The sequence below is a fragment of the Zeus faber genome, assembly GCF_960531495.2.
Source record: "Zeus faber genome assembly, chromosome: 10".
Taxonomy (NCBI): Eukaryota; Metazoa; Chordata; class Actinopteri; order Zeiformes; family Zeidae; genus Zeus; species Zeus faber.
Window position 1 is genome coordinate 13,100,621 of NC_137199.1, and position 25,160 is coordinate 13,125,780.

Genomic DNA, 25,160 nt, shown 5'->3' on the forward strand with positions numbered 1-25,160 from the left:
TGATCACGACCCGACTCTAATGTGGGAGGAACTGGATTTGCCGGGATGCCGCCGGCAAAGCAGACACGCAACACTGAATGACAGTGAGTGGGAGTACACGGCAGGGGAGAGAGAGAGAGAGCGAGAGCGAGAGAGAGAGAAGAGAGAGAGGGGGAAGGAACGAATGATGAATAATGAGTTCAAAAGGCATTGCGGGAGAAAAGGATGAGGGTGAGCGACAAGAGTAAAGCAAGTCGTACTCTGAGAAAACTATATGTGTGTGTGTGAATGTTGTGTGTGTGTGTGGTGTGTGTTTTGTGACATTGGGCTTTAAAAAAGGCCTTCCCCTCACTTCACCTCTCCCCCGCCCCACCCCACCATCCAACAACCTCTGTGTCACCCGCACATCATTCTGCAGCGGTAATCCTCTTTAATGCCATAAAAGAACACACACACGCACACACGCGCGCACCCACACGCGCACGCACACACACACACACACACACACACACACACACACACACACACACACACACACACACACACACACACACACACACACACACACACACACACACACACACACATACACACAGTCAAACAAACATTCATCCACACACACAGCTACTGTCACACTTGCTCATCCTTGGGCCCGTTCTTTGAAAGCAGTCCCCTCCCCTCCACGGGAGCTGACGGAGGGATGACGGGGATGGGAGGTGGGAGGGGGGATGGAGCTGTGGGCAACTGTCAACGCACCCGTCCACCCCCCATCCACCCCCCTGATTAGTCTGCAGAGAGATTGTGGGTCCCTGATTGTGTGAGAGAGACATGCATATGTGACCCACCGCAGTGAAACCTGCAGTGAAATCCTGTCGCACATTTCTAAAATCACCACCAGCAGCCAAATGAGTTGAACATTTCTTGAAGGAAAATGAGATTTTTCCAGATTTGTGTTCCTCTTGTTTTTATTTCTCAACGTATTTTCAAAACCGAGTTTGATTTCTAAATAGCAGATAAACGTTAAACCGTGGAGTTAAATATTCCTGTTAGATTACATGGGGAAACGCAATTCACTTACCGGGACGCTGAACAACGCCAATCGAGCGTTTCCTTTAAAGCGACCGTCCGGGTGAAGATAATTCCCCCATATTCCATCTGATGTGAAGTCACAATGCGAAACCATTTTGATAGAGTTCAACCTTTAAATACTACTCGTTTTACACACACACACCTGGATTCATAGTTGTGTAGGCAGCGTCAAACACGAATAAGGTAAGCCAATGTCACTTCCGCAAACAGATGTTTAAAGCGCAGGACACTTCGCTTTACGGCCTTCGGTTACACTCGTCTATGAAACTTTCATGTCCGCGTTGTTATGGATTACGAGAAGCAGGTGGCGGAAGATCTTAATCATATCGCGGACTTTAATCTGACCGGTGCGATAGATCCAAGTCAGTGTAAGCAGCGCACACCGGCCTTGATTTTCCACGATGATAGTGGGTTCTCCAACAGCGACGCTGGATCTGATCTTTGTGTTATCCCGGAGTTGGAGAACATTTCAAACAGCGATTTCAACCTGAATGTGACGATGAAATGGAATATTTTCAAGAACCACCGGAGGAGACCGACGACACACCCGTTGTCGTTACAACGGAAGAAGTTTCTACAAGAAGCGATTCCCACAGCATGAGGAAATACGCTCGGAGAGGGAGGTCTACAACTCCAAAAACACCTGCGAGCGCCTCAACTTCTCTTTGGGTGGTCGTGTTCAACCTGTGAGCAAACCACTTCAAGATGCACTACAGGTTTGACTTCCCTCAACAGGTTAGAACATGGTCTAAAGAAGTGATGTCAACTTTGGCAATTCATCATAGAGAGTGTTACATGAAAAGGGTTGACAAAAGGCTACAATAGAAATTAACGTTCCTAGGCGATTTTGGCTATTTGGCATACACTATTTGGCATACACATACTGCATTTATATTCAATGAAACACAGAGGTTGCGATACAAAGACAAATATTATTGACAGACTGTACATTTTGTTGTGTTGTCCACACTTTTTAATCTTCTAAATAATTCCACTTTTCTAAAATATGTACAGTATATTCTTACTGTTAAATAACAGCTTTTTTAAAAACAAAAGATGATGTGTGTGTCGATGACGCTAATCAACATTCCCTCAAAACACGACAACAATGCAGAGATTGTCCCATACAGCAGGGTGTCAAGTGGCCATGTGGCAAGTCCACAATGGGTCCAAATGTTGGGGACACTTTTTGAGGGTGATTATTTCAGAAACACAATTTGCCGCACCCTCGTCATTAACAAGTCACAGCTTTTAAAATATTTGCTTGATTCGCAGGAGTGACACCTTGTTTTGAAGCTCTGATTCTACACTTTCAAATGCTGTGAAAGTACAAAATGTACCTAAGATCCGTGGTGGGTCACATAGGAAATAGCAGTGAAATGATTCCTGGTCATGGTGAACCAATGTTAATAATAATAATAATAATAATAATAATAATAATAATAATAATAATAGCAATAGTAATAGTAATAGTAATAGTAATAGTAATAGTAATAATAATGTAATAACAATAATAATAATAATAATCATAATCATAATAATAATAATCATAATAATAATAATAATAATAATAATAATAATAATTATTATTATTATTATTATTATTATTATTATTATTATCATTATTATTTATTTCTGTTTTGGAATTTTCAGATATTTGTGTATATTTGGCAATTTCTAATAAAATCTATTTTCTATTATTTTATTTTATTTTCTCAGACTGTCAAGCTTTTTAAAATACAATAATGTTAATAATAAAAAAGATTAAAACCAATAACCACCATGACATATTCCTCCTACATGTAACTCTTTAACTTTCCTTTCACACACAGTAGGGGCAAGAAATACAGCTTAAAACAACTTCAAACTAGATAAAACAGCTTCTGTAAGTAAGCATTGCTGGTTTTTAACCCACGCTGTGACCTATCAATTGTTTCCACACAGAGGGAGAGAGCTCGGACTTGAGGTGAGGCCAGGACTATAGAACTGCTGCATTACTACCAAAAACAAAAATAATGCCCGCTCCCTAATAAATAAATATCCCTTTAAAAATAAATGCTCTCTCTACTCACTGTTGGTCTTCAGTCGCGCTGGCTCGCTGTTGCGGCTCCCTGCCTGGTTGATGGCCTTGACGAAGAAGATGTAGCGCGTGCCGCTCTGCAGGCCGTGCACCGTGTAGTGGTTCTGCTTGATGTTGGGCACGATCATCCAGCTGTCCGCCGAGTTGTACAGACCTGGACCCGCCACACACACACACACACACACGCACGCACGCACGCACACACACACACACACACACACACACACACACACACACACACACACACACACACACACACACACACACACACACACACACACACACACGTGCGTGAGGGAAACCACAAAAACACTGGCATAAACAAGACGTGCCTTCACATGCGGAGGCCAAAATCATGTCTGGGCGAAGTGGTGACCCCCTGGGTCTGTGGTGCCAAGGATCGGATCCGGCTTCAGAGAGAGAACAACCACTCTGCTGCAAAACCTCTCACAGCCTCTTAAATTTCATTTTGTTTTGTAGTTTGTAAGGTGTACCAAACAAACATAGCAGGAAACATAATTAGAAAATACTCATAAACATAAAACACAATGGTGCTCTTTCACAACAATGACATGAGGCAAGAGGCAAGATTCCTGAATAGGGATCCATATGACCCACAGGGCCAAGGATCCATATTCAGTATTTGACTTCTGAACGACTTCTCTCCTCCGCTAAGACACGCCTTTTTAATGAGAAAAAAACCCCATTTCCATTGTGTGAAATAATGTCATAAAAACACCAATAACACTTCAGTCAGTCTATCTAGAGTAGGACCCCAGATCCCCTCCAACCCCCATACTACGACCCGAATGAAGACTAGACCGAACCGAAACCTCTCTAAAAGTATACATGCACTTCCTACATCAATGCCAAAAGAAAACAAACATAATCCCAACACAACACCATCAAAAACCACAACAGCATCGGGACAAACCTATGACTACAGAACCGCTGTTGGACCAGTACAGCATTTTATCCTGGCCTTTCAGCTGTATTGATCGATCAAGACAATTGCTCTAAGGTAAAAAAAAAAAATCACCTATTTCTCTTTAACATCTTGCCATCAGCCCCTGATTATTTTCTCAAGTAAATAATTATTTAATTTGAAATTGCTTAAAAAAACCCGAATGTTGACACTCCCCTCTTCCAGATTCTGGGATCCTTCAGCTCGCGGATCCCTCTTCACTAATTCCTCGCCCCGATTCCTCCCGTCTCTCGCGCTCGCACAGCCCATGGTGTCACGATGTGTTTGCCGTTTGGCGTGATTCTTTTTCATTTCCAAATTAATAAATAAAAGCTAAAATGTGTTCAGACGGATCCGTTCCAGTGCCTTTACGTCGGGGTTCAGTGTGGCGTGCGCACCGAGCTGAGCACACGGCGTTTTATGAATAAAGCATTAGCACCGCGTCGCAGGGGAGCGTCTGCAGATTGTGCCTGAGGGGAGAAAATATTAAAGGTAACCCATCTGCGTCGCTCAAACTTATAGACGTAGGAGATGAAGTTAACATGGCGTATTTTTTTTCTCCACCCAAAGCGTTTTAGAGAACTGCGGCTGGATAGCGACGCAGTGACTCCAGTGGACTCACTTCCGCTTCTGTAAAGCTGCATCAATAATTTGCTCTTTTCACTTAATCACAGTATCCAACCTCAGTATAAGGACATTTGATCCCTAAATTGGTGTGTGAGTGCATGTTGTGTGACCCTGTGATGAAACAGTCCTCAGGAAATCTTCAATACTATTTGTGTTACCAAATGTCCCTCTTTAGATTGGGAATACTTAATTAAAAACAATATACTGCTTTTAAATCATTTTTTAAAATATTAATAATAAAAAATAACAATCAAATAATAATAATAATAATAATAATAATAATAATAATAATAATAATAAACATATTTGATAAGCTTTGAAAAAAATCTAAAATAAATATAACTTTGTTTATATATCTTATATACAAAAAAATTAATGAAAATACAAAAAACAAATAAATAGTGGGGCGGTTAGGCACACAGCCTTTCCACTAAAAGCATCACATTTGGCACAGATGTAGATGGAAATGTCACAGAAAGACTTTGATATGGAGGCGGCCGAATTTGGCCCTTGAGGACCACGACAGCCATTTTTCAAAACGGCCCCCAAAGGAGTGCCAAATTTAAATGAATCTTGATGATGACCAAAGTGTGTTCAGGATGGTTGGATCTGATGCTCGAACGAACAGACACTACCTCCCACTCTCCTTTTCTAAATGATGGTTTTAACGTGAGAAAAGCACAACATTTGAGTAGAAGCGGCACTTCATGGTCAGAATTCTCATCTCTCATTCTCATTCTCATACACTTCCAATACACCGAGGGAGCGGCAAGACCCCCGGCTTTTTGTTCCGGGCATTTAATTCAGGAGCAGGAAAGCTGAGATGTCACCGGATAAAACACCAGGTTTGGATACTCGACGCAGCCGCAATTTCGTCAATCCGATTAAAGCACCGAATTTTGATACCCGGGCAGCCTTACACCAGAGAAATAAGGTAAAGACGCAGACAAATGGGCAGGGATGAAATCCAATTATATTTTTCATGTTTAGACTGTTGGCGGTATTTGTAGAGAACCGCCCTCCTCTCTGCAGTATCAAGGTCTTTTATTTTACAAGAGGCTCGAGCTAAACAGACCAACACAATGAAAACAAATTTCAGGGACAACAGATGTAAGATTATAAGAAGACATTTCAGAGAGACTGTGATAAAAAAAGAAAACCGCCCTCCAATCACGAGCTCTCCGGCTTCGACGCCACCTTTCAGAACATGCACGAAGGCAAAAACTGTCTGGATGTGAATCAGTTACTCTAGTCAGGTTCGGGTCCCTCTTTCTTCTCCCACCATCTTCTCTGTTCCTCCCTGCAGTATAAAAAAAAAGAGAAGAGAGGGAAGAGAGAGGGAAGAGAGAGGGAAGAGAGGGGAAAGAGAGAGGGAAGAGAGAGGAAAGAGAGAGGAAAGAGAGAGGAAAGAGAGGGGGAAGAGAGGGAAGAGGGAGGAAAGAGAGAGGGAAGAGAGAGGAAAGAGAGAGGGAAGAGAGAGGGAAGAGAGGGAAGAGAGGGAAGGGAGAGGGAAGAGAGGGAAGAGAGAGGAAAGAGAGGAAAGAGAGAGGGAACAGAGAGGAAAGAGAGAGGAAAGAGGGAGGAAAGAGAGAGGAAAGAGAGAGGGAAGAGAGAGGGAAGAGAGAGGGAAGAGAGAGGAAAGAGAGAGGGAAGAGAGAGGGAAGAGAGAGGGAAGAGAGAGGGAAGAGAGGGAAGAGAGGGAAGGGAGAGGGAAGAGAGGGAAGAGAGGAAAGAGAGAGGAAAGAGGGAAAAGAGGGAAGGGAGAGGGAAGAGAGGGGAAAGAGAGAGGGAAGAGAGAGGGAAGAGAGAGGGAAGAGAGAGGAAAGAGAGGGGGAAGAGAGGGAAGAGGGAGGAAAGAGAGAGGGAAGAGAGAGGAAAGAGAGGAAAGAGAGAGGAAAGAGAGAGGGAACAGAGAGGAAAGAGAGAGGAAAGAGGGAGGAAAGAGAGAGGGAAGAGAGAGGAAAGAGAGAGGGAAGAGAGAGGGAAGAGAGAGGGAAGAGAGAGGAAAGAGAGAGGGAAGAGAGGGAAGAGAGGGAAGAGAGGGAAGGGAGAGGGAAGAGAGGGAAGAGAGGGAAGAGAGAGGAAAGAGGGGAAAGAGGGAAGGGAGAGGGAAGAGCTCTCAGGGTTGCGACTCGTCCCCTTCTAAGGGACACGTGGTGAATTATTGAGTGAGATGGCAACAGCATGCATTAGTGATGTCCCAGAGTCTGCTTGTAAATATAAATACTTCACAGGACGCAAATAAGGCCCTTTAAAAGTGAGGCGTTTTTAAGTATGAATGAAGGGATGAGGATGGAGGAGGGAGGGAGGGAGGGAGGGTGTTCTTAAAGTAAGGGCGAAGGCAGATGTCGTTTACACATCGGCACCGGCCCTTTTCACGATGCATAAAGGGACGGGGATGAGAGAAAGAGAGAGCTTGAAAGAGGGATGGAAGAGCGGGACAGAGAGAAAGGGGAATGAGAGAGCCAGATGAGAGAGAGAGAGAGAGAAGAGAGAGAGAGAGAGAGCTTTTGAGCGAGAGTGAGAGAGAGGGGGGCTGAGGGAGAGGAGAAAGCGAGAGAGGGGGAGAAAAAGGGAGGATGGAGAGGCGAGATGGGAGCGAGAGAGAGAGAGAGGGAGAGAGAGGGAAGGGAGAGAGAGGGGGAAGGGAGAAAGGGGGAGCAGAGGGATGACAGAGAGGGAGAGGAGGACGGATGAGAGAAAGGGGGAGGGCGAGAGGCGAGAGAGATCAAGAGAGGGATGATAGAGTGATGGAGTTTGAAAGAGGGTGGGAAAGCATGATGAGAGAGAGAGAGAGAGAGAGAGAGAGAGAGAGAGAGAGGTGGAGAGAGAGCAAGAGAGGGCGGAGGGTGAAGGGGAGGAGAACGTACAAGAGAGGGGATCGGAAATGAGAGATGGAAAGAAAGTGGAATGAGAGAGAGTGAGAGAGAGGGAGAGAGAGAGAGAGAGAGAGTGAGAGAGGGCGAGAGCCAGGGGGGAGAGGATTTCATAAGAGAGATAGGGATAGGGAGGGATGAGGGGGCGAGGTGGAGAGAGAGGTTGACGAGCTGGAGAGGGACGAAAGAGCGAGACGGAAAGAGGGAGGGAGGGAGGGAGGGAGAGAGAGAGAGAGAAAGAGAGAGATGTGGATAAGAGAGAGGGAGTAGGGGGGGCGAGAGAGGGAAAGAGAGGGATGAGGAGGCGAGGCGGAGAGAGAGAGAGAGAGAGAGGGATGAGAGTGAGGGTGACGAGCGAGAGAGAGGAGACGGTGAGAGCGGGAAGGAAGTGCGATAAGGAAAGAGAGAAGGAGAGAGAGAGATAGAGAGAGAGAGAGAGAGAGAGGGGCTCCTCCCCCCTCGCAGCTTGCTGCCGTGCGGGAAGCAGGAGGCGGAGGTTGTTTCCTCCTCCTCTCCCTCCATCTTCCACGCTGATATATTCTCCCGCTCTTTGGCGCCAAAGCGCCGTCTTAAATAAACGCACCTTACGTAAGGAGCAGAGCCGCGGCTTGTCCACGCTGGAATCGATTCCTCCCCCCAAAAAGCCCACAAAAAAACAACAGACACGGAGGCGTGGCCGCGCGGGAAAAACGCCGGGGACGAGGCGGCGACTCGGGGGAAGATAAGGAGACGGCAGCGCGGGGGAAGGCGGCAAAAAGGTGCGGGGGCCGGGGGAGGAGATTATCCCCCGCCGCTTCTGATCTCCGTGCCACCTCCGTCTGTTTCCAAACGATCAATTTCGGCAAAATAATTATCCCCCTCCTGCTTTTGAGAAGCCGCGACGCTGTGATTGGTTCCCCCGTTGAATCCCGCTTCACTCCTCCGCCCCGACCCTCGTATCCAATCTTAGTGTGATGAATTTAAACAAAAAAAATTAAATTGCCAGTTGAGAGAGACCATTCCATTTCGTTAAAAGTCACCCTCCCGCCTGCAACTAGTTGAGGACGCAGCAGCGATCTCATCCCCCCCAAACCCTGGCTTCTCTCCATTGGCTCCCTGTTGGGTTCAGGATCCGTTTTTAAGATTTTACTGATCCCTTTTAAAAGCGCGTCTGGCTGCTGACTCCAAGCTACATCACAGACATGTTGACCCCGATATGGGCTCGGCGGGCTCGGAAACCGACTTTCATGAAATTTGGTTGGGAGTGGCGCGAGCTGGCGGCGGCTCCGCGGAAGGTTCCGCTGCGCCGCGTCCCTCAGCGGACACTGCACCCGCCCGCCAGCTGATCTCGACCGCTCCGACGCGGCGGACGCGCAGACTGCTTGGAGCTGACTGCAGAACCGGTCGCGTTTTAGTCCGTGTAGAAGACAAGACACAGGTAGCCATTCGCCTTTTACTACCAGCGTTCCCCTTTGGCAAAAATAACTGCGCTTATTTTGGTTGTTTAAATATTGTCATTTTTTTTTGTTGTTATTTATAATTGTCATTATCCAAATAAGAGTTGCTTAGGGATAAACAAGTGTTTTTCTTTACAAATCAACACTCGATAGTCTAACAATGGCATCATGGCAGCCATCAGTGCTGAATAAAAAATACATACGTTTAAATCGAAAATCGAATTGAATCGTTCCCTTCGAATCCAAAGTCCAATCGAATCGTGGTTTGGAGAATTGTGACATCCCTAGGATAAAACGACCACGTAGGTAGAGGCGTTGATTAGAACCAGCGAGAACAGTCTATGTGGCGCGGGGCGATATATCGTTACAATACCGGTATAGTGATATGATACTAGATTTCCCAAAATACCTAAATTGCTGTCTTTAAGGCGGCTTCGGAAAAAATAAGTTACTGTAAAGCAGCCTGAGAGACAACATTTAACCATACAAACGCTGTCTTTACGATAAAATCCCAGACAATAGCTGTTTCTGCAATGGAGCTTGGCGATATACTGTATCTATTTAATATCGGCATCGTGATATCCCAGAAGATACAGTATCGTGTCGAGATAAAGTTAAATGTTGTCCTTAAATTGCATTACTTAACTCCAATGCGGCCGTTAAGACAACATTTGTCTATATCACAATTAAAATCCCAATATTACGATAAACCTGGTCTCATGTCGTGATATCGATACTCCAGCGATATCATCGTGCCGGGCTACTGCGATTCCTTGTTAACGTTTCCAGCAGGGGGTTGGAGGTTTGGGGAGTTGCAGTAAAAAGGAGCTTCCTAAGCCATCCATTTCAGACCCGACGCTTCTGATCTCCACCTCTACTCCCTCCGTCTCTCAAACAGATCCACCGAGGCGTGTGGGGCGGCGGGTGGAGGGGGCGGGGGGGGGGGGGCACTGCACACCTCCCATTACTCCGGTGCAAAGCGGGGGCTTACAGACGCTTTGCCAGCCGCGGCGAGTCTTCAAAGCCGTGGAGGCGAGAGTGAGAGAAAGTGTCACTGCAGAGAGAATAAGGGAGAAAGGAATAGAGACGCAGGGAGAAGCTGTGTGTGCACGCAAGTGTGTGTGTGTGTGTGTGTGTGTGTGTGTGTAAATGTTTGTGTAGGTGTCTGTGAAGGGTTATGAGAGGAAGAGAAACACAAAGCATCACAGGAGAGGAAACGGGGTCGGCCTTTGATGATGCAAGGCGAAGGTGCCAGTGTGTGCGTGTTTTCTCGAATGTGTGTGTGTGTGTGTGTGTGTGTGTGTGTGTTTTTACGAATGTGCGTGTGTGTGTGTGTGCGCGCGTGTGCCTCTGTTCATTTATAGAGGAGGAACAAGCGTGCGTCTGTGTTTGCTTGGTGCGTTTGCATCTGTGGCGGCAGATGTGCACACTCGCCGGAGTGATAAATGTGTCGCCGCCGTCGCTCGGTGTTTATCCCTTCCTCCTCCCGCCTCCCGACTCTGTGTCCTGCCGTCACCATCGAGAAAGAGACAAGAAAAAAAAAAAAAAAAAAAAAGGAAAAAAGCGAAATCGGAGACGTGCTGTCGAGATAGAGCAGAGGTTCACAGCCTTTTGAGATGAGACCTCCTGAATCAAACCTGCCTCAAGCCGGGAACAAAATACGTGCGTTTTTCACGTGTTTATGAGGTGGGTCCAGGTTTTGAGACGTGCATTAGAAGAGGATTTTTCTCTTTCGGACCCAGATCTGAGAAGATCTTTAAATTATATGATTCAGTGCCTGTACTACATTTACGGAGATAACAGTGAAGCTAGGACCGAAACACTCATGTTTATTGTTGTATATTAATGTTCTCTAATGCTGCTCGTAAACCAATATCTTGTAAATTAAATAACGGTAGAGGTTTCGCTATGAGTCATCACCCACTGCAGCCTCTTGTAGGACCCCCTGGGGGTCCCCGGACTTCACGTTGAGAACCTACAGTATGGTCATGGATTTTGATGCAGCTTATATTTCAATGCTCATAGGACCTATTAGGACCTTGCAATGTCTCCCGCGATCTCTGGCAACGCGCTGCCGGGGGTCTGGCACCGCAGGTTGGGAACCACCGTGGTAGACTAGACTAGACTAGACTGTAGCGGGGGATGAAAAGAGTCATTTGAGCCAACAAAGGACCGCCCCGTCGCCTGGCTTGTGATCCCCAGCTTTCTCTCTTTCGCGGCGGAGAGTCTTTGATAATCGTCTTAATACTGCGGCTCTGGCAGGGGCTTACGGGCGGGCATGAAAGACGGACCACTATGGGGAGCCGGTGGGACCGGGTCTCGTCACCTCGTACGTGGCGGGCCTTTTTCCGAACGGGGCCCTAGATGTGAAGAGCGGCGGACGCGTCTGTCGGCTGGAGCGCAGCGCAGGTGCCGTCGTCTTTAACGGCCAGTTTCTCATCAAGCAAATGTGTAATTTGTGCTGAAGAAAAAAGCATTGGCCGGATTTCAACGCCTCAAAAAGATAAATAAAACATGACAGCGTTATTGATGAAGCTATTAAACATTACTCCCTTTGATTAACGAGGCTGTAACAAGAGCGGTAACATCAGCGCTCCCGCTTGATGTCGAGCTGACGCCAGAGAGAGAGAGAGAGAGAGAGAGAGAGAGAGAGAGGGGGAGGGAGATTGGACATTGCGACTGCTACTTGAAATGGAAATGCCGTCTATCTTTCCCTTTATTAGCCGATCTATCTTTTTTGTTTTTATCACCCTGCGCTGTTCCGTCTCTCCCTCCGTCATCATTCACTCCCTGTCCCCGGTCTTTCTCGATGTTGCCGCCGGAAGGCAACAACGCCGCGAAACAAGAGGCGACAAATGAAAATGCAAACAAGTCCGGACTTTAAGGCCGACGACGTCTACAGATTGACTACCTGTCACACCGAATCAGGGACAACGCCAGACGACCCGCATTTTGCACTGATGATATCAATGGAATGGATGGATGGATGGATGGATGGATGGATGGATGGATGGATGGATGGATGGATGGATGGATGAGTGGGTCGATGGATGATTGAATAGGTATGTGGAACATACCTATTCAATCATGGTCTCCTGAAATCTGAAAATTTGTATAATATTTATCTTGTTTGTTAAATGCACTTAAGTTATTTTTTTAATGCTCATACCCTGATTTTAATGTAGTTCATTAATTAAATAATTGTATTATTCTTATAAGTAATTTTAATTGAGTATTTTTAATTGTCTGTAATTGTACTCTTCCTTGAGTATTCATTACACGACTACACTACTACTACTACATTACTTCGCTATTTTTCAAATAGTATTTTTCAAATCGCTACTGAGTACGATATTAATTTTCTCCAATCTTTTCATCTGCATTGGTTTTAAATTATAGCCAATGAGAATAATTTTCCATTCAGCTGTTTGTTTGCAGGGTATTGGGAGAGGTTTATACCAAGTATACGGTTCCAAAGTAATAGAAATCGGTTGTGCCATGGTCATTTTTGATAAGGACCTAATAAATTGACGAGAACATAAGAATGAATCCAGTACCTGATTTATTGTTTTGCTTTGTCCTGCTTTTGTTACATATAAATATGAATATACTTAAGTAAGTACAGAAAATGCATTTAAGTACAGTAACATAACTACTTGTACTCTGTTACTTTCCACCGCTGGATGAACGTGGCAGGTTCATCTGTTGACACTGCTCACGGTTCCACGCTGTGGTTTCCCCTCGTACCGCAGCATCCTCACTGGATGCTCCATTTTCCGCTGCTATGCCTGGATGATCCTGCCAACCCTCCCTCCCTCCATCTCCCGGGACATCTGAGGCTGCGGCCCGTGACCAGGGGGGAGGGAAAGGGAGTCGACAGTGCTCAAGTGGGAGCGTTTAGCCACTTGAAAACCCAATGGTAGAAACTCAAGCGGTGTGGCGAGTCGAAATGGGTTTCTCTCTCTCTCCCTCGCTCTCTCTCTCTCTCAGTCTCTGTCTGGGTCTCTGAGGAGGTTCTGTGGCTGAATGTCTGAATCACTCCGTCTGGCACTTGTGAAATGTGTCACCGCTGCTCCGAAACGGCCGGGGCTCGGCAGCTGCATCCACTGGTTAGATGATACTGTTGTTAATTATTAACCCAATAAACAATAAACTGATTACATGTTATACTAAACCACCAATATTCAAGGTATTATATTTAAGGTATGCTATAAAACCCAAAAATGCTGCGACTTCTGGAGGAAAGGCTTGAACTCCAGATTCCGCCAGATTCCTGGAACCATTCCAGATCCTCCTCACCCTCAATCAACAACTGCTGCGTATTTAGTGGCTGCATTGGGGAGTTGGTGAACTTCACCGCCAAAAGGCTACAGCAGATGAATGTACTGTACTGTACCTGTTATTTTAAGGTTTTAATATAAGGTTGTTTTAATAATGTTTTAATATTTGGTAATCTTTTTCTGTTTATACCACAGAAAAGATGGTTTTGCATATTTTTATCCATCACACATATTGAAAAGGGCAGGCCATGTAATAAGAAGGAGAGAACTTTGTGGGTATACAGTATAAGGGATCAGTCTAGGGATCGGTTTGTGAGTTGGTTTCCCGGGGCTACTCAAAGTTTATTGTGGTACTTCAATAGAAAGAAATGTCGTCCAGAGATCCAGACTTCTTACTGGCTCAGGTCTGGACCATTCAGGTCATGACAATACACTGATGGAGGGGACGAGTGGGGAGAGTGAAAGGATCAGAGGAGAAACGACTGGAAAGAAAAGGTGGATTCGAGTGGAAAGGTGCGGTGTGAACTGTACTGTACAAAATGGGAGTCAGTGTGTTTGTATGTGTGTGTGTTTGTGTGCCCAATAATCACAGCCTTCATCCATCGGTGAGTACCACTCTTCTCCTCCGACCTGCCCCGCTTACCATTATCCACTCTGTCTTTGGCTTCCTCTCCTGATCCCTGCCCCCCCCCCCACCCCCCCGCCCCTACTCCTTCTCTCCTCTCCACTTCAGCTCTTTCATTGAATATCCACCTTTTCAGCCTCTTTATAATCCCCTGAACCAAAGACACGGAACCAAAGCGAGAGTTTGGTGCGAAACTCGCAAGGGTAGTTACACAGTTATGACACTGTTATTACTGTGTTATAATGTTTGTGTGTCACGGGATGAGACGTTCCATTCTTCTGGCCCACCACACTCACTTCCCAAAAATGCAGCAAGTCAGGGTGGCCTTGGGACAGACTCTCCTCTGTGGTTTTAACCTGGCGAACGGCAGGTGGTACATAACCGTCACTTGACTTTTTTTGGCTAATTTATGGCTCTGCACCTCGGTATGACCTCTCATGTGAGCTCTGTGTATACCTGCACTGCACACTGGTTGTTTCTCATGTTGGTATGGAAGCATGAAAGAAATAAACCATGCATTTTGACAATTTATATACATTTTTTTGCACTCTTTGAATTATGTGCCCATTAAATGAAAATTACATGGGGATGGTAGCTCAGGCGGTAGAGCTGGTGGTCTAGTGATCTAAAGGTTGCTGGTTCGATCCCAGGCTCCTCCTGCTAGCATGCTGTAGTGTCCTTGAGCAAGACACTTAACCCCTAATTGCTCCTGATGGCTGCGTCCGTCGGTGTTTGAACAATTGTAAGTCGCTTTGGATAAAAGCGTCTGCTAAATGACTAAATGTAAATGTAAATGATTAACACCATCATGTATGACCGTCATAGAATTCCAGGTTTCTCAGTAATTATTTTATTTGTATGAAATTACATCAAGACATGAGTGTATTTACTGTCAGTAAAAGTATGAGAAGAAAATAGTGAACTGCCTCCACCACCCACTAAAAAAAAGTTGCTTCAATACCCTGTCTTGAAACCGATGTGACATATTTGCACCCATATCTCATCTCGCTGCTCTGATATCCAATCATGCTTCTGTGGTGCTTGGAGAGCTGCGCCATCCGTGGGGCTCCATTTCAGCTCTCTGCATCTGGGGCTTATGCGCCACCGTTTCCGCACAAGTAAAGAAATTGGACCTTGGGTGATGGCAGGGATTGCACGAGTGTCCCCAGACTACTTGGAAAAAGGCCTGACTCATGGAAAAAAAAAAGACCTGCCCTGAAATGACAGTGCTGTGGTTTCGTCCTCAAACCAAAGAGTTTGTATATTTTACAAATCAAAAGGACATGAAGTAATGTTCCTTTACTCCACAGTTCAAGGCAAACACCCAAACGGAGAGCCGGTCGAAAAAGATGTCCATAAAATGTGTCGATGACATAATCCTTTACTCAAAATCACCTTTTGCCAACAATTTATGGTTGTTCATCATCAATTCTTAGCAATATTATTAAATCGGAAATGTAAAGGTTTATAGTAACCGTTTCCATGGTTTCAGGGAATAGCATCCATAACCGGAACCACATTGATAGTAAAAATTCATAATGCAAAACTCCTGATTCGTTGTGTCTTAGGCTCCGCCCACTACAGCTCAGCGACGCCCCCACTCGACTATATTAACAATAATGTTTTGCCGGAGACAAAAGAGAGCGAGGGATTTAAGAGTTAACTTCAGTGCAATTGACGATGCACGTGGCCTAGCATCCACTGGCCCCGCCCATCCGACACCACCACCCACTTTCTGAGCGTGTTTCGAAAAAGAAACAGGAGTCGGGGGAAACGCGCGGGTTTCGACGCTCGTTAGAGATGATTGGTGCAAACTCTGTCTCCAGGAGTATTACAGATTCAAGCGGGCGGTTTGACTGTGACATGCCTTCATACATCATACATCAAAAACTCTTAAAACAAGCTTTGAATATATCAAATCAGACAAAAACAGACTCACATCTTGAGGGGAGAAGCACTCCCCTTCCAGTCGGAAGGAAAACAGCAAAGACGTTCAAAGTTCCCCAGCAATGAAATTTAAGGCAATGCAGTGACTAACAGAACCTATTAAATATGACTTGATAGCTCTATCTATAAATACGAGCAAAGAAATAAGGCGAAGCAGAGAATCAGAGTTATGCAACGGCATCTTATGTAAAATATTTTCCCCTGTCGGAGGAGTCGGTATCGAGCGTCTCTTTTTTGGTTTTGACTTGCACAGCAAGAGACGCCACAGAACAACAACAAAAAATGACTGTCACGAATATTTCCCCATTCTTATTTATGGAGATTATCACTTTGCTTCTCAGAAATCTAAATTGTGAATAAACAAGGACAGTGATGCAACAATGTGAGTGTGTGTGTGTGTGTGTGTGTGTGTGTGTGTGCCGGGGTTCTTGTGTGTATGTGTGTGTGCGCGCGTGCGTCTGACTCACTGATGAAGTTGGTCTGGCCGGTGTAGATGGTGTACTGCAGCTCGTAGGACGTGACGCTGAACTCGTCCTCTGATGTCCAGTGCACGGTGATGGTGTCGTGCGACGCCGTGCACAGCTCGTCTCTGATGGACGGCGGGTTAGGAGCTGCGCGGGGGGAACAGACCATCAGAGAGCTGAATTCAATACTTTTTAAGTTCATTTTAAGACAAATTGAAATAGGTTCAGCGTTCAAAAATGTTGACTCTGATGCAGAACAACTTGACTTATTTTGACAAAACATCAGACAAATTGTGTATGGTGAAAATTCATAAATGTAAATGTAAGATTAAAGACTTTGAAGGACAAAGTTTTGTAAAATAAAATTCAAGACAGATTTAAGACTTTTTGAGGACCTGTAGTCACCCTTGATAAAGTACTAAGGTACTCATATATATATATATATATATATATATATATATATATATATATATATATATTTATATCAGCCACAATATTAAAACCACTGACAGGTGAAGTGAATAACATTGATCATCTCATTCCAATAGCACCTGTCAAGGGGTGGGATATATCAGGCAGCAAGTGTACAGTCAGTTCTTGAAGTTGATGTGTTGGAAGCAGGAAAAATGGGCAAGCGTAAGGATCTGAGTGACTTTGACGTTGGGGCGTTGGGGTCTGATCCGATGGAGCATCTGTGGGATGTGCTGGAATAACGAACCCGATCCATGGGGGCCCCACCTCACAACTTCCAGGACTTAAAGGATCTGCTGCTAACGTCTTGGTGCCAGATACCACAGGACACCTTCAGAGGTCTTGTGGAGTCCATGCCTCCACGGGTCACAGCTGTTTTGGTGGCACGAGGGGCAGCTACACAATAGGCAGGTGGTTTTAATGTTGTGACTGATCAGTGTATATATAAGTATTCTCTGAATATGCATAAATCAGAGACCAGTGTATTGGAAGCGTCCCTACGAACACTAGTTAGAACTCATGTGGTCGACTGACTCCAAGAGTAACGCAGACTAAAAAGGTAAAAACAAAACAAAACAAAATAAAAAAACAACGTCAGTACCTGTGAGGTAATCCAGACCCTCCAGGATCTTCTTCTCGCGGGAGAAGTCAAGGGCGAAGTTGTCAAACGCCTCATTCAGGTTGACGTCTGGAATCAGCACCTGGGAGGAAGCCGTCGCCATGGCAACCCTGCGGGGGCGGAAAGGGGGGGGGGGGGTCAGGGGATGGTCAGTGTGTGTGTGTGTGTGTGTGTGTGTGTGTGTGTGTGTGTTTGTGTGTAAGAGGCCACAGATGAGGTGATGAGACGAGGAGGAAGAAAGCTGACAAATATAAAGAAGGCTGTAAGACATGACACAGGGGAGAAGGTGAAGGAGGAGGTGAAACAATGGATAGAGAGAGAGAGAGCGCACGAGAGAGAGAGCGAGAGAGAGAGAGAGAGAGAGAGAGAGAGAGAGAGAGAGAGAGAGCGCACGAGAGAGAGAGAAAGAGAGAGAGAGAGAGACAGAGAGAGACAATTGTTCGAGAGTTGTTCGTACAACTACTGCTGAACGAACGTACACAAAAACGTCTCGGGGGAGCTACGCGGGGCAAGGGCTTATCGGTTACCCTAGGTTGCAGAGGAGCCGACCCTAAACACCTCCCAAAACCTCCTGCGTGTCAAACAAGCAGATTGGTCGAATTGTCCAACTTCCTGTCGCGAAGCAGGTTCGAAAAGGGAAAGAAGATTCAAGTCGGACCACATGACATGATTTTTTTTCAAATCGTGAACGACAGCGACATGAGTGGAGCAGCGCACATGCAACCACTGACGTTCAGCGATTTTCAGTCTCTCCTGCGCCCACACTTAACAACTGCTGTCTTTGAGGAGCACAGATCTGAAGACGGACGCACTTTTGCGGTGCTCCAGCACTCGATTCTCACGAGAGGCAAAATATCTTGTGATACTTTGCCACCAAAACAAACATGGATGCCGTACCGGTTGCGGCGGCGGCTGTTTGTGCGGCCAACTTGCAGTGCGGACATGGTACACTAATCAGACCCGCATGAGTCGCCACCCTTCCACAAGTCGCTCCTCCATTTCAGAAGTCCACAATCCGCCGCTTTCTTTGGCTTTGCCATCGTGCAGGCGAACAACTTCGTTGATAGTTGTGATTCTACAGCGAAACTACCCCCGAGTACCTGGACTACCACGACTCAGCTCTATCTCAAATGATTGCCAAATCGGCCTTGAAAATCACGTAATTGGGCCCTAGCATTAGCAGATAGAAAAGCGCCTTGAGGATGAGGTTCAAACGCGGATTTGTATTTGCATATGCATATTTTTTGGTTCAAATTTTCCAATATGAAAAAAAAAAATAATAATAATAAAAAAAAATCTGTACAAGTATAAAAGCAAACAGCCATGCGAACGTCTCTGAACGACACTCGCGTACCAGCCTGGCCTCTGGATTGGTCCATCTGGTACAAACATATTATTGAAATAAAAACAGTTTACTCAAAATACGCAGACATTTTGCGGAGGTTGATGAAAAATGCTAGTTTTGGCGATTTTTGGTTATAGCAGAATTCAGGAAGCATTCAATATGGACAAAGTCCGGAGCGCAATGAACCTAAAATAAATCTTAACATCTTAAGGGTTATTGCATAATTGTTGCAGAACAGTGATATATACTTTTGGATGATTTTATCTTTGATGACTTCATTATTGAAGTTTTCAAAAATAAAAATGCGATGAAAGGCGCAGGAAGATTTGCAGAAAAATCTCAAAACTGCAGAAAATGTCAGCAGCGAGAAACGTATTTTTGTTTGACGCTGTAAAACCATCAGGGGCCAGCCCGAGCCTTTACTTGTGTGACGTGGCACGGATAGCGCGTTTTTTTTTTTTCTTCATTTAGGAAACAGAGGAAGATAAATACATGATGTAAAATAAAAACAGTGTGGGTATTTTTGGAGAAACAGAGAACAGGGATATGCAGCGGAGAGGAGGTTTCACGGTGGAGCCCCCTGGTGGCCACGGGGGCCCTAAGCAGGCGCTAAGTCCACTTATGCCTAGGGCCGCCCTAAAATATTTGATGAATTATAACATAATTTTGTTTGAATTTTGTCAGAATATCTGTTGAGATGGAATTTATCCTCTGACGGGGTGAGAGGTGGAGGTGGAGGCGCAAGATGGAGAAGAAGAAGAGCAGAGCATGATGGGCTGACAACAAATGGCTGACAACAAATTATTCATTTTGGTATTGAGGAGGAAAAAATCTCAGAATTTCTCTGGGGCCTTTTGTTGGATGTGTGATGTAATGAGTGTCTTAAAAACCGCAAGCGCACGCGCTCACACACACACACACACACACACACACACACACACACACACACACACACACACACACACACACACACACACACACACACACACACACACACACACACACACACAGATGCAGGGGATTTGATGTTTTTGGGACAGCAGCTTATAAAACCGTTGCCACAGCAATCTGGAGCCCCAAAAAACAGAGGAGGAGAGGAGGCCGGGGAGCCGACATGTGAGAGCCTCTTCATTTATTTATCGAGTGTTGTCAACATCAAAAAGACTCAACTGGGTAAAATAATAAAATAAAGCCTAAAACTAAAACTTCCATTCATGGAGAGTCTAGACGATATTCCATGGAGGGGGAGAGGTGTTTGCAGTCAGTTCGTTTTTTGTTCACATCTTTAGGAACTATTTAATTATGTTTCATATTTTGAAACAGTAGTTGAAATTGCACCTATTAATTAAGCATTAAATCACAAAAAAAAAAAAGATTTTCAAGATTTATCAATATATTATCAACATGAAGCTGGGGCACATTAAATTGTCTCAAGGGCCGGATATGGTCCCCTAAAGATCTAAGCCTAAGCTGAACTTGGGTTGACTCCCAATGATGCGGAAAAAAAAAGGTTTAGGTAAAAAAATACCAAATAAAAAGTTTTCCTATAAGTCGCATATGAAGAGACTTGAGAGACTGTTGTACAGTTTTATATGTCATCACCTGTCGTATAATTCTCACCCTAATACCTTTTGCTGCTGTACAGGAAGTACAGCACACACCGGGCCGCACCTCGCTCCTCAGGACACCACCTTTATGGGACCTTCATTATAATACCTTTATCAAACCATAATCAACTGCTTACCTGAAACCTACAAGACACATTTCCCATAATCCTCCACCTCGCTGTCTCACAAATGTTTTGTGATACAGACCTCAACTCAAGACCACGCAGAGAGAGCGTCGGTCTTGCAGACCTGTGCGATCGTCGCTTTTCCCCGCGGGGCAATGTTTTTGCATGAAACGGTATTCAACGCTTGTCCTATCGTCAGATTGAGATCGCCTCATTAAGGATTTGATTTCTTTCGATGTTTCGAGACTCATCAAAAAAGGCTCGAGGACAATTTGTCTCCGTGATTACCGTGAAAAAATGGATTTCGTCTGAGTGCGTGTGTTAAATTACAACCGCAAGCGCGGCGTGGCGCGCCGCTTTCAGCTGAGGTGAAGGACGCGGAACAATGGGCCGATGACATTTCCCTCACATTTTTATGGAAAAGGAGAAACAAAACAAAAACGGCCCTTCCATTCGCAAAGGCTATGTTCCCACTGCAAGCCGGAGGGCTCAATTTGGATTTACCGCTCGGATCCAATTTTCTTGTTTGGACGTTCGGATAATTTTTTAAATGCGGCCGATATCAGGTTCCAGTGTGAAGTGGTCACGGTCCTGAACTGACCCCGCATGCGCACAAGAACTTCACACGCGGCACGCGATAAGATTCCATGTGGTTTGTGCTGTTCACACTGTTATGAAGAAAATAACCCCTGAGTCACAAAATATTTGACTCAGGTCTGTATTTTTTTGTTTTGTTTTTTCTTTTTGCTCAGATTTGGGACACGTTTGCCTGCAGTGTGAATGTAGCCTTAGATTTTCACTGTGACTTGTGCTGCCCAAATGTTTGCATTCCACTGCATATATCAGATTTCTGGACTCTTGACCCTGTGTGTGTGTGTGTGTGTGTGTGTGTGTGTGTGTGTGTGTGTGTGTGTGTGTGTAGGTGTCCGCGTGTGTGCGTGCGGCCCCACCTCTCGGCCACGTTGCGTGCGGTCTGCAGGAAGCGGGCGTGGTCGTTCTCCTTCAGGCTGTGCTCGGCCTGCGTGATGAGCGCGCTGGAGCGCTCCAGGCACTGGCGGCAGTTGGCGATCTGCTGCGCCAGCTTCCGCAGCTTCATCACCTGGAAACACATGGCGTCACCCCCAAAAAACACCAATGGTCAATCACCGTGCTGTGGTTTTGGTGCGGTTTCACCATCAGGTACCAGCGTTCAAAACGAAATGACTCAATATTCAGTCCTTCCAAGGTTGAGGGGCAAGTTCTCGGGATTATAGCAGAACAATAATATTTTATTATTATATTATATTATTTGAGTTTTCTCCCCAAAATTTGATAAAAAAGTGCAGAAGAAAATTACAAAAATATTTTAAAAATTCTATTTCAGCATCAGAAATGTAGTAGTTGTATTTTGATTGTGTAACAGTAATGTATCGTTCATTTTGCTTATCAATATCCTCAACTGGTGTTCAAGTAATGTATGAATGACTAATTAACTGTTCATGTGAATAGTAAATCATGTAAAAGATTGAATAATTCTACAGTGCATGGTGTGTCTGGACTCAAAATATTGATAAAAATAAAAATAAATATTATTCTGAAACTATATAATAATATTTTTAATATATATATAAATATATTTAAACATATATGTATACTTGTTTATATAGATGCAATGACATAACAGCACAATCCAGGATCCATTGCCTTTTATTCTTGAATATTAAAATATAACGTAATTTCTCATCTATTTGTTCCTTGGTTCAGAGAACAATTCAGACAAATGCAATGCAGAGCAGCAAAACCCCGACCAAGTCAAAGTCATTTCTACCAAAGCAACCGATGAGAATCTGATTCTAGATTCTAAAAGGCTGCGACCTCTATTTCAAATTTCCCTTGGTGGGCAGACTTCGAAAATATCACTGCAATCAATGGAGTAATCACAAAACACAAGTAGGCACATGCAAAACCGCAGACAAACCTAAACACCAGCACACAAGCCCAGACCGGCGTTATGCAACTAGCAGAGGGAATCAAGAAAAATATTTAACACAAGGTAACTCCCCAGAACCTCAACCTCAACCTGCCAATACTCTGACCCCTGACGCCCAAAAATAAATCTTACAATATGATAAACTGCTTCCATTTGTTTTATATTGGTGTTCGAGCACAGATGGAGAAGCAATTAAATAACACACACACACACACACACACACACACACACACACACACACACACACACACACACACACACACACACACACACACACACACACACACACACACACACACACACACACACACACACACACAGAGGTCATTGGGAGGGATCCCAGCGACCTTGTGGATGTTTCACAATAGTCACTGGACATTGGATCCCCATTGTTCTCTCTGTCATGGGATCATGTTGAGAAAACACGGGAATGCGGTTTCAGGCTGGACGGGAGTGCATGTGTGTTTGTGTGTGTGTTTGTGTGTGAGTGTGTGTGTGTGGGTGTGTTGCTGGACATCCTCATTCTGGTCTGGTCAGCAGGGGTGTCCCAAGGGAGGGCAGTGGGGGCCACCGCCAGGGCCGGCTCTAGCCATTTTGCCGCTCTAGGCAAAATGGCGATGCGGGGGGGTTGGTGACAGAGAAGGCATCCTCATTACGCACGGTGCTTGTTTCGTTCCATAAGGAAACGGTACTTTAGTAATTCCACATGCTGTGCACTGGCTATGCCTGCATAGACCTGTGCCGTCGTAAACGTTGTGTAGTCTGTAAACACACTGAAAGTAGAAGCTTAATCACTAAAATATAGCATATAGCCAGCCCTCGCAGAGCAGAATGCAGAAATGCTCTGCGAGCCCCGCCGCCTGAACAGCATAATAGAATTCTCGAAATTCCATTACGGTGTGCCACCCCAAGATTTTCAGTGGCACCGTCTGGCCGCCCCCTGTGTAAAATTTCTGGGGGCGCCGCTGCTAAGCAGTATTTGCATTTTCTTCGTCTCATAGTGGTGTCAAATTGAGTTTTATCCCATTTTATAGTCAGAACACATGTTACATTTCCCCCTGATGGTTTCCCTGATGATAGATCTAATTTTTAATTTTCTTAAATAATTTTTTCATATTTGCACAATATGGCGAGAAATGACTTCCAAAATCTGGTCCTACTGATAAGTATGGTAACTTCATTTAGCTGTATTTTGTATCTGTTCAAGCACGGCGCTTCGGCTTTTTCTAATGGAATTAACAAATATAAAATATGAAAAAATTGAAGGAACAAATATGGAACTGTTTTACTCTGACAAAAATATGTGTATATATCTTGAATATTCCAAAACCGGAAAATATCAAGTTTGTTGGTTCTGTAACATTTGTTGACATGGAACCCGGTTTTCAGAATGGAAACATGCATTTCCTTCCTGGTTTTTGGGTGAAATTCCAGCGCTTCTGCAGGACACGTTACAGACGACACAGCGTCTCATTGTCTCTCCCCCCACCCTCGCCCTGACCTCACCCCAACCCCCACCCTGCCCCCACCCCGGCCCCGCCCCTTGTCCTTCTGGCGGCACCGTGGCACCGGAACGCACCTCCATATTATTTATCCTGGAGCATAAGGAAGGTATTGTCGTCTGATTTGACACCAACAGAGCCATCCATTCATCCACATTACCGCTAACGGAATTAGCTCAAGAGGATGCTCGTCCCGGAAGTGAGAGCAGACTCGGAGGACGAGTAGGAAATGGGAGAATTCGGGACTTAAGAGATCAGTAGGTTGATGCCGTCCTCAGTGACAGTGAAATGAAATCTGGGCAAAATTCTGAAGACGATCGGATTTGGGATGTTGTCAGTGGCCTTTTACTTTGCCTGTAGTTTCTGGGTAAAGCAAAACAAAAATAAAAAAATACAAATAAAAATGAAATGACAAAAGCAGACACACTGAAAATGAGATAAATCAGAAAAAAAAATGATAATAAAAGAAAAAGCGTGAAAAATACATAATCAATTAAAAATAAAAATAATGAATTATAATAAAATAATAAAAAGTTCAAATTTCAAAGCCATATAAGAAATATAAACAGAGACCAAGAAATCCGACCAGAGTTTCAAGAAGAAAAATGGAAAATGAGATTGCTGAGCGGTTTCCTTGTGCGATATCTTGCAAACTGGGATCTTTTTTTTTGCCTCAATCTAGTTGCCTCCGGGAAATTGTGATTTTGGTAGCACAAGAATTCATTGATAAACGCCAATTCAACCTTCAAAAATCTCCCCAATATTTGTCATCGAGATAAATTTCTGCAACTGCTCCAGATTAAACGATCAAATCAACTCGCTGCTTCAACTGGTCGTTCCCGTGCCGACGTCACCGTCAAGTGCATCGCAGGAATGCTTTGAATTGGGGAATTGTACAATTATTTCATACTGTATCTACTATACTGCTACTATACTTTCCATTTTTGTTATGTAAAAACTGTGAGTTCTTATTGTATGTTTCACCTTTCTTTTTTACATTTTAATTTTCTGATTTTATTCTTTGATTGTTATTGTTGTTGCCTGTTGTTTTGATGTCAGCTGCTGGGACACTGATTTCTCTCCAGGGATGAACAAAGTGTCTATCTGTCTGTCTGTCTGTCTGTCTGTCTGTCTGTCTGTCTGTCTATCTATCTA

At 44.7% G+C, this 25,160-nt stretch overlaps 1 protein-coding gene across 1 annotated transcript in view; it reads right to left on the minus strand.

Moving 5' to 3' along the window:
- Positions 1 to 25,160, minus strand: part of mid2 (midline 2) — a 121,299-nt gene that overhangs the window by 17,568 nt on the left and 78,571 nt on the right. Inside the window, exons 6-9 of the mRNA XM_080007973.1 lie at positions 21,485 to 21,633; positions 17,440 to 17,567; positions 16,371 to 16,514; positions 3,141 to 3,302 (exon numbers count right to left, since the gene is read on the minus strand). Of these exons, the coding sequence (XP_079864099.1) occupies positions 3,141 to 3,302; positions 16,371 to 16,514; positions 17,440 to 17,567; positions 21,485 to 21,633 (583 nt within the window). The remainder of the gene's footprint in view (positions 1 to 3,140; positions 3,303 to 16,370; positions 16,515 to 17,439; positions 17,568 to 21,484; positions 21,634 to 25,160) is intronic.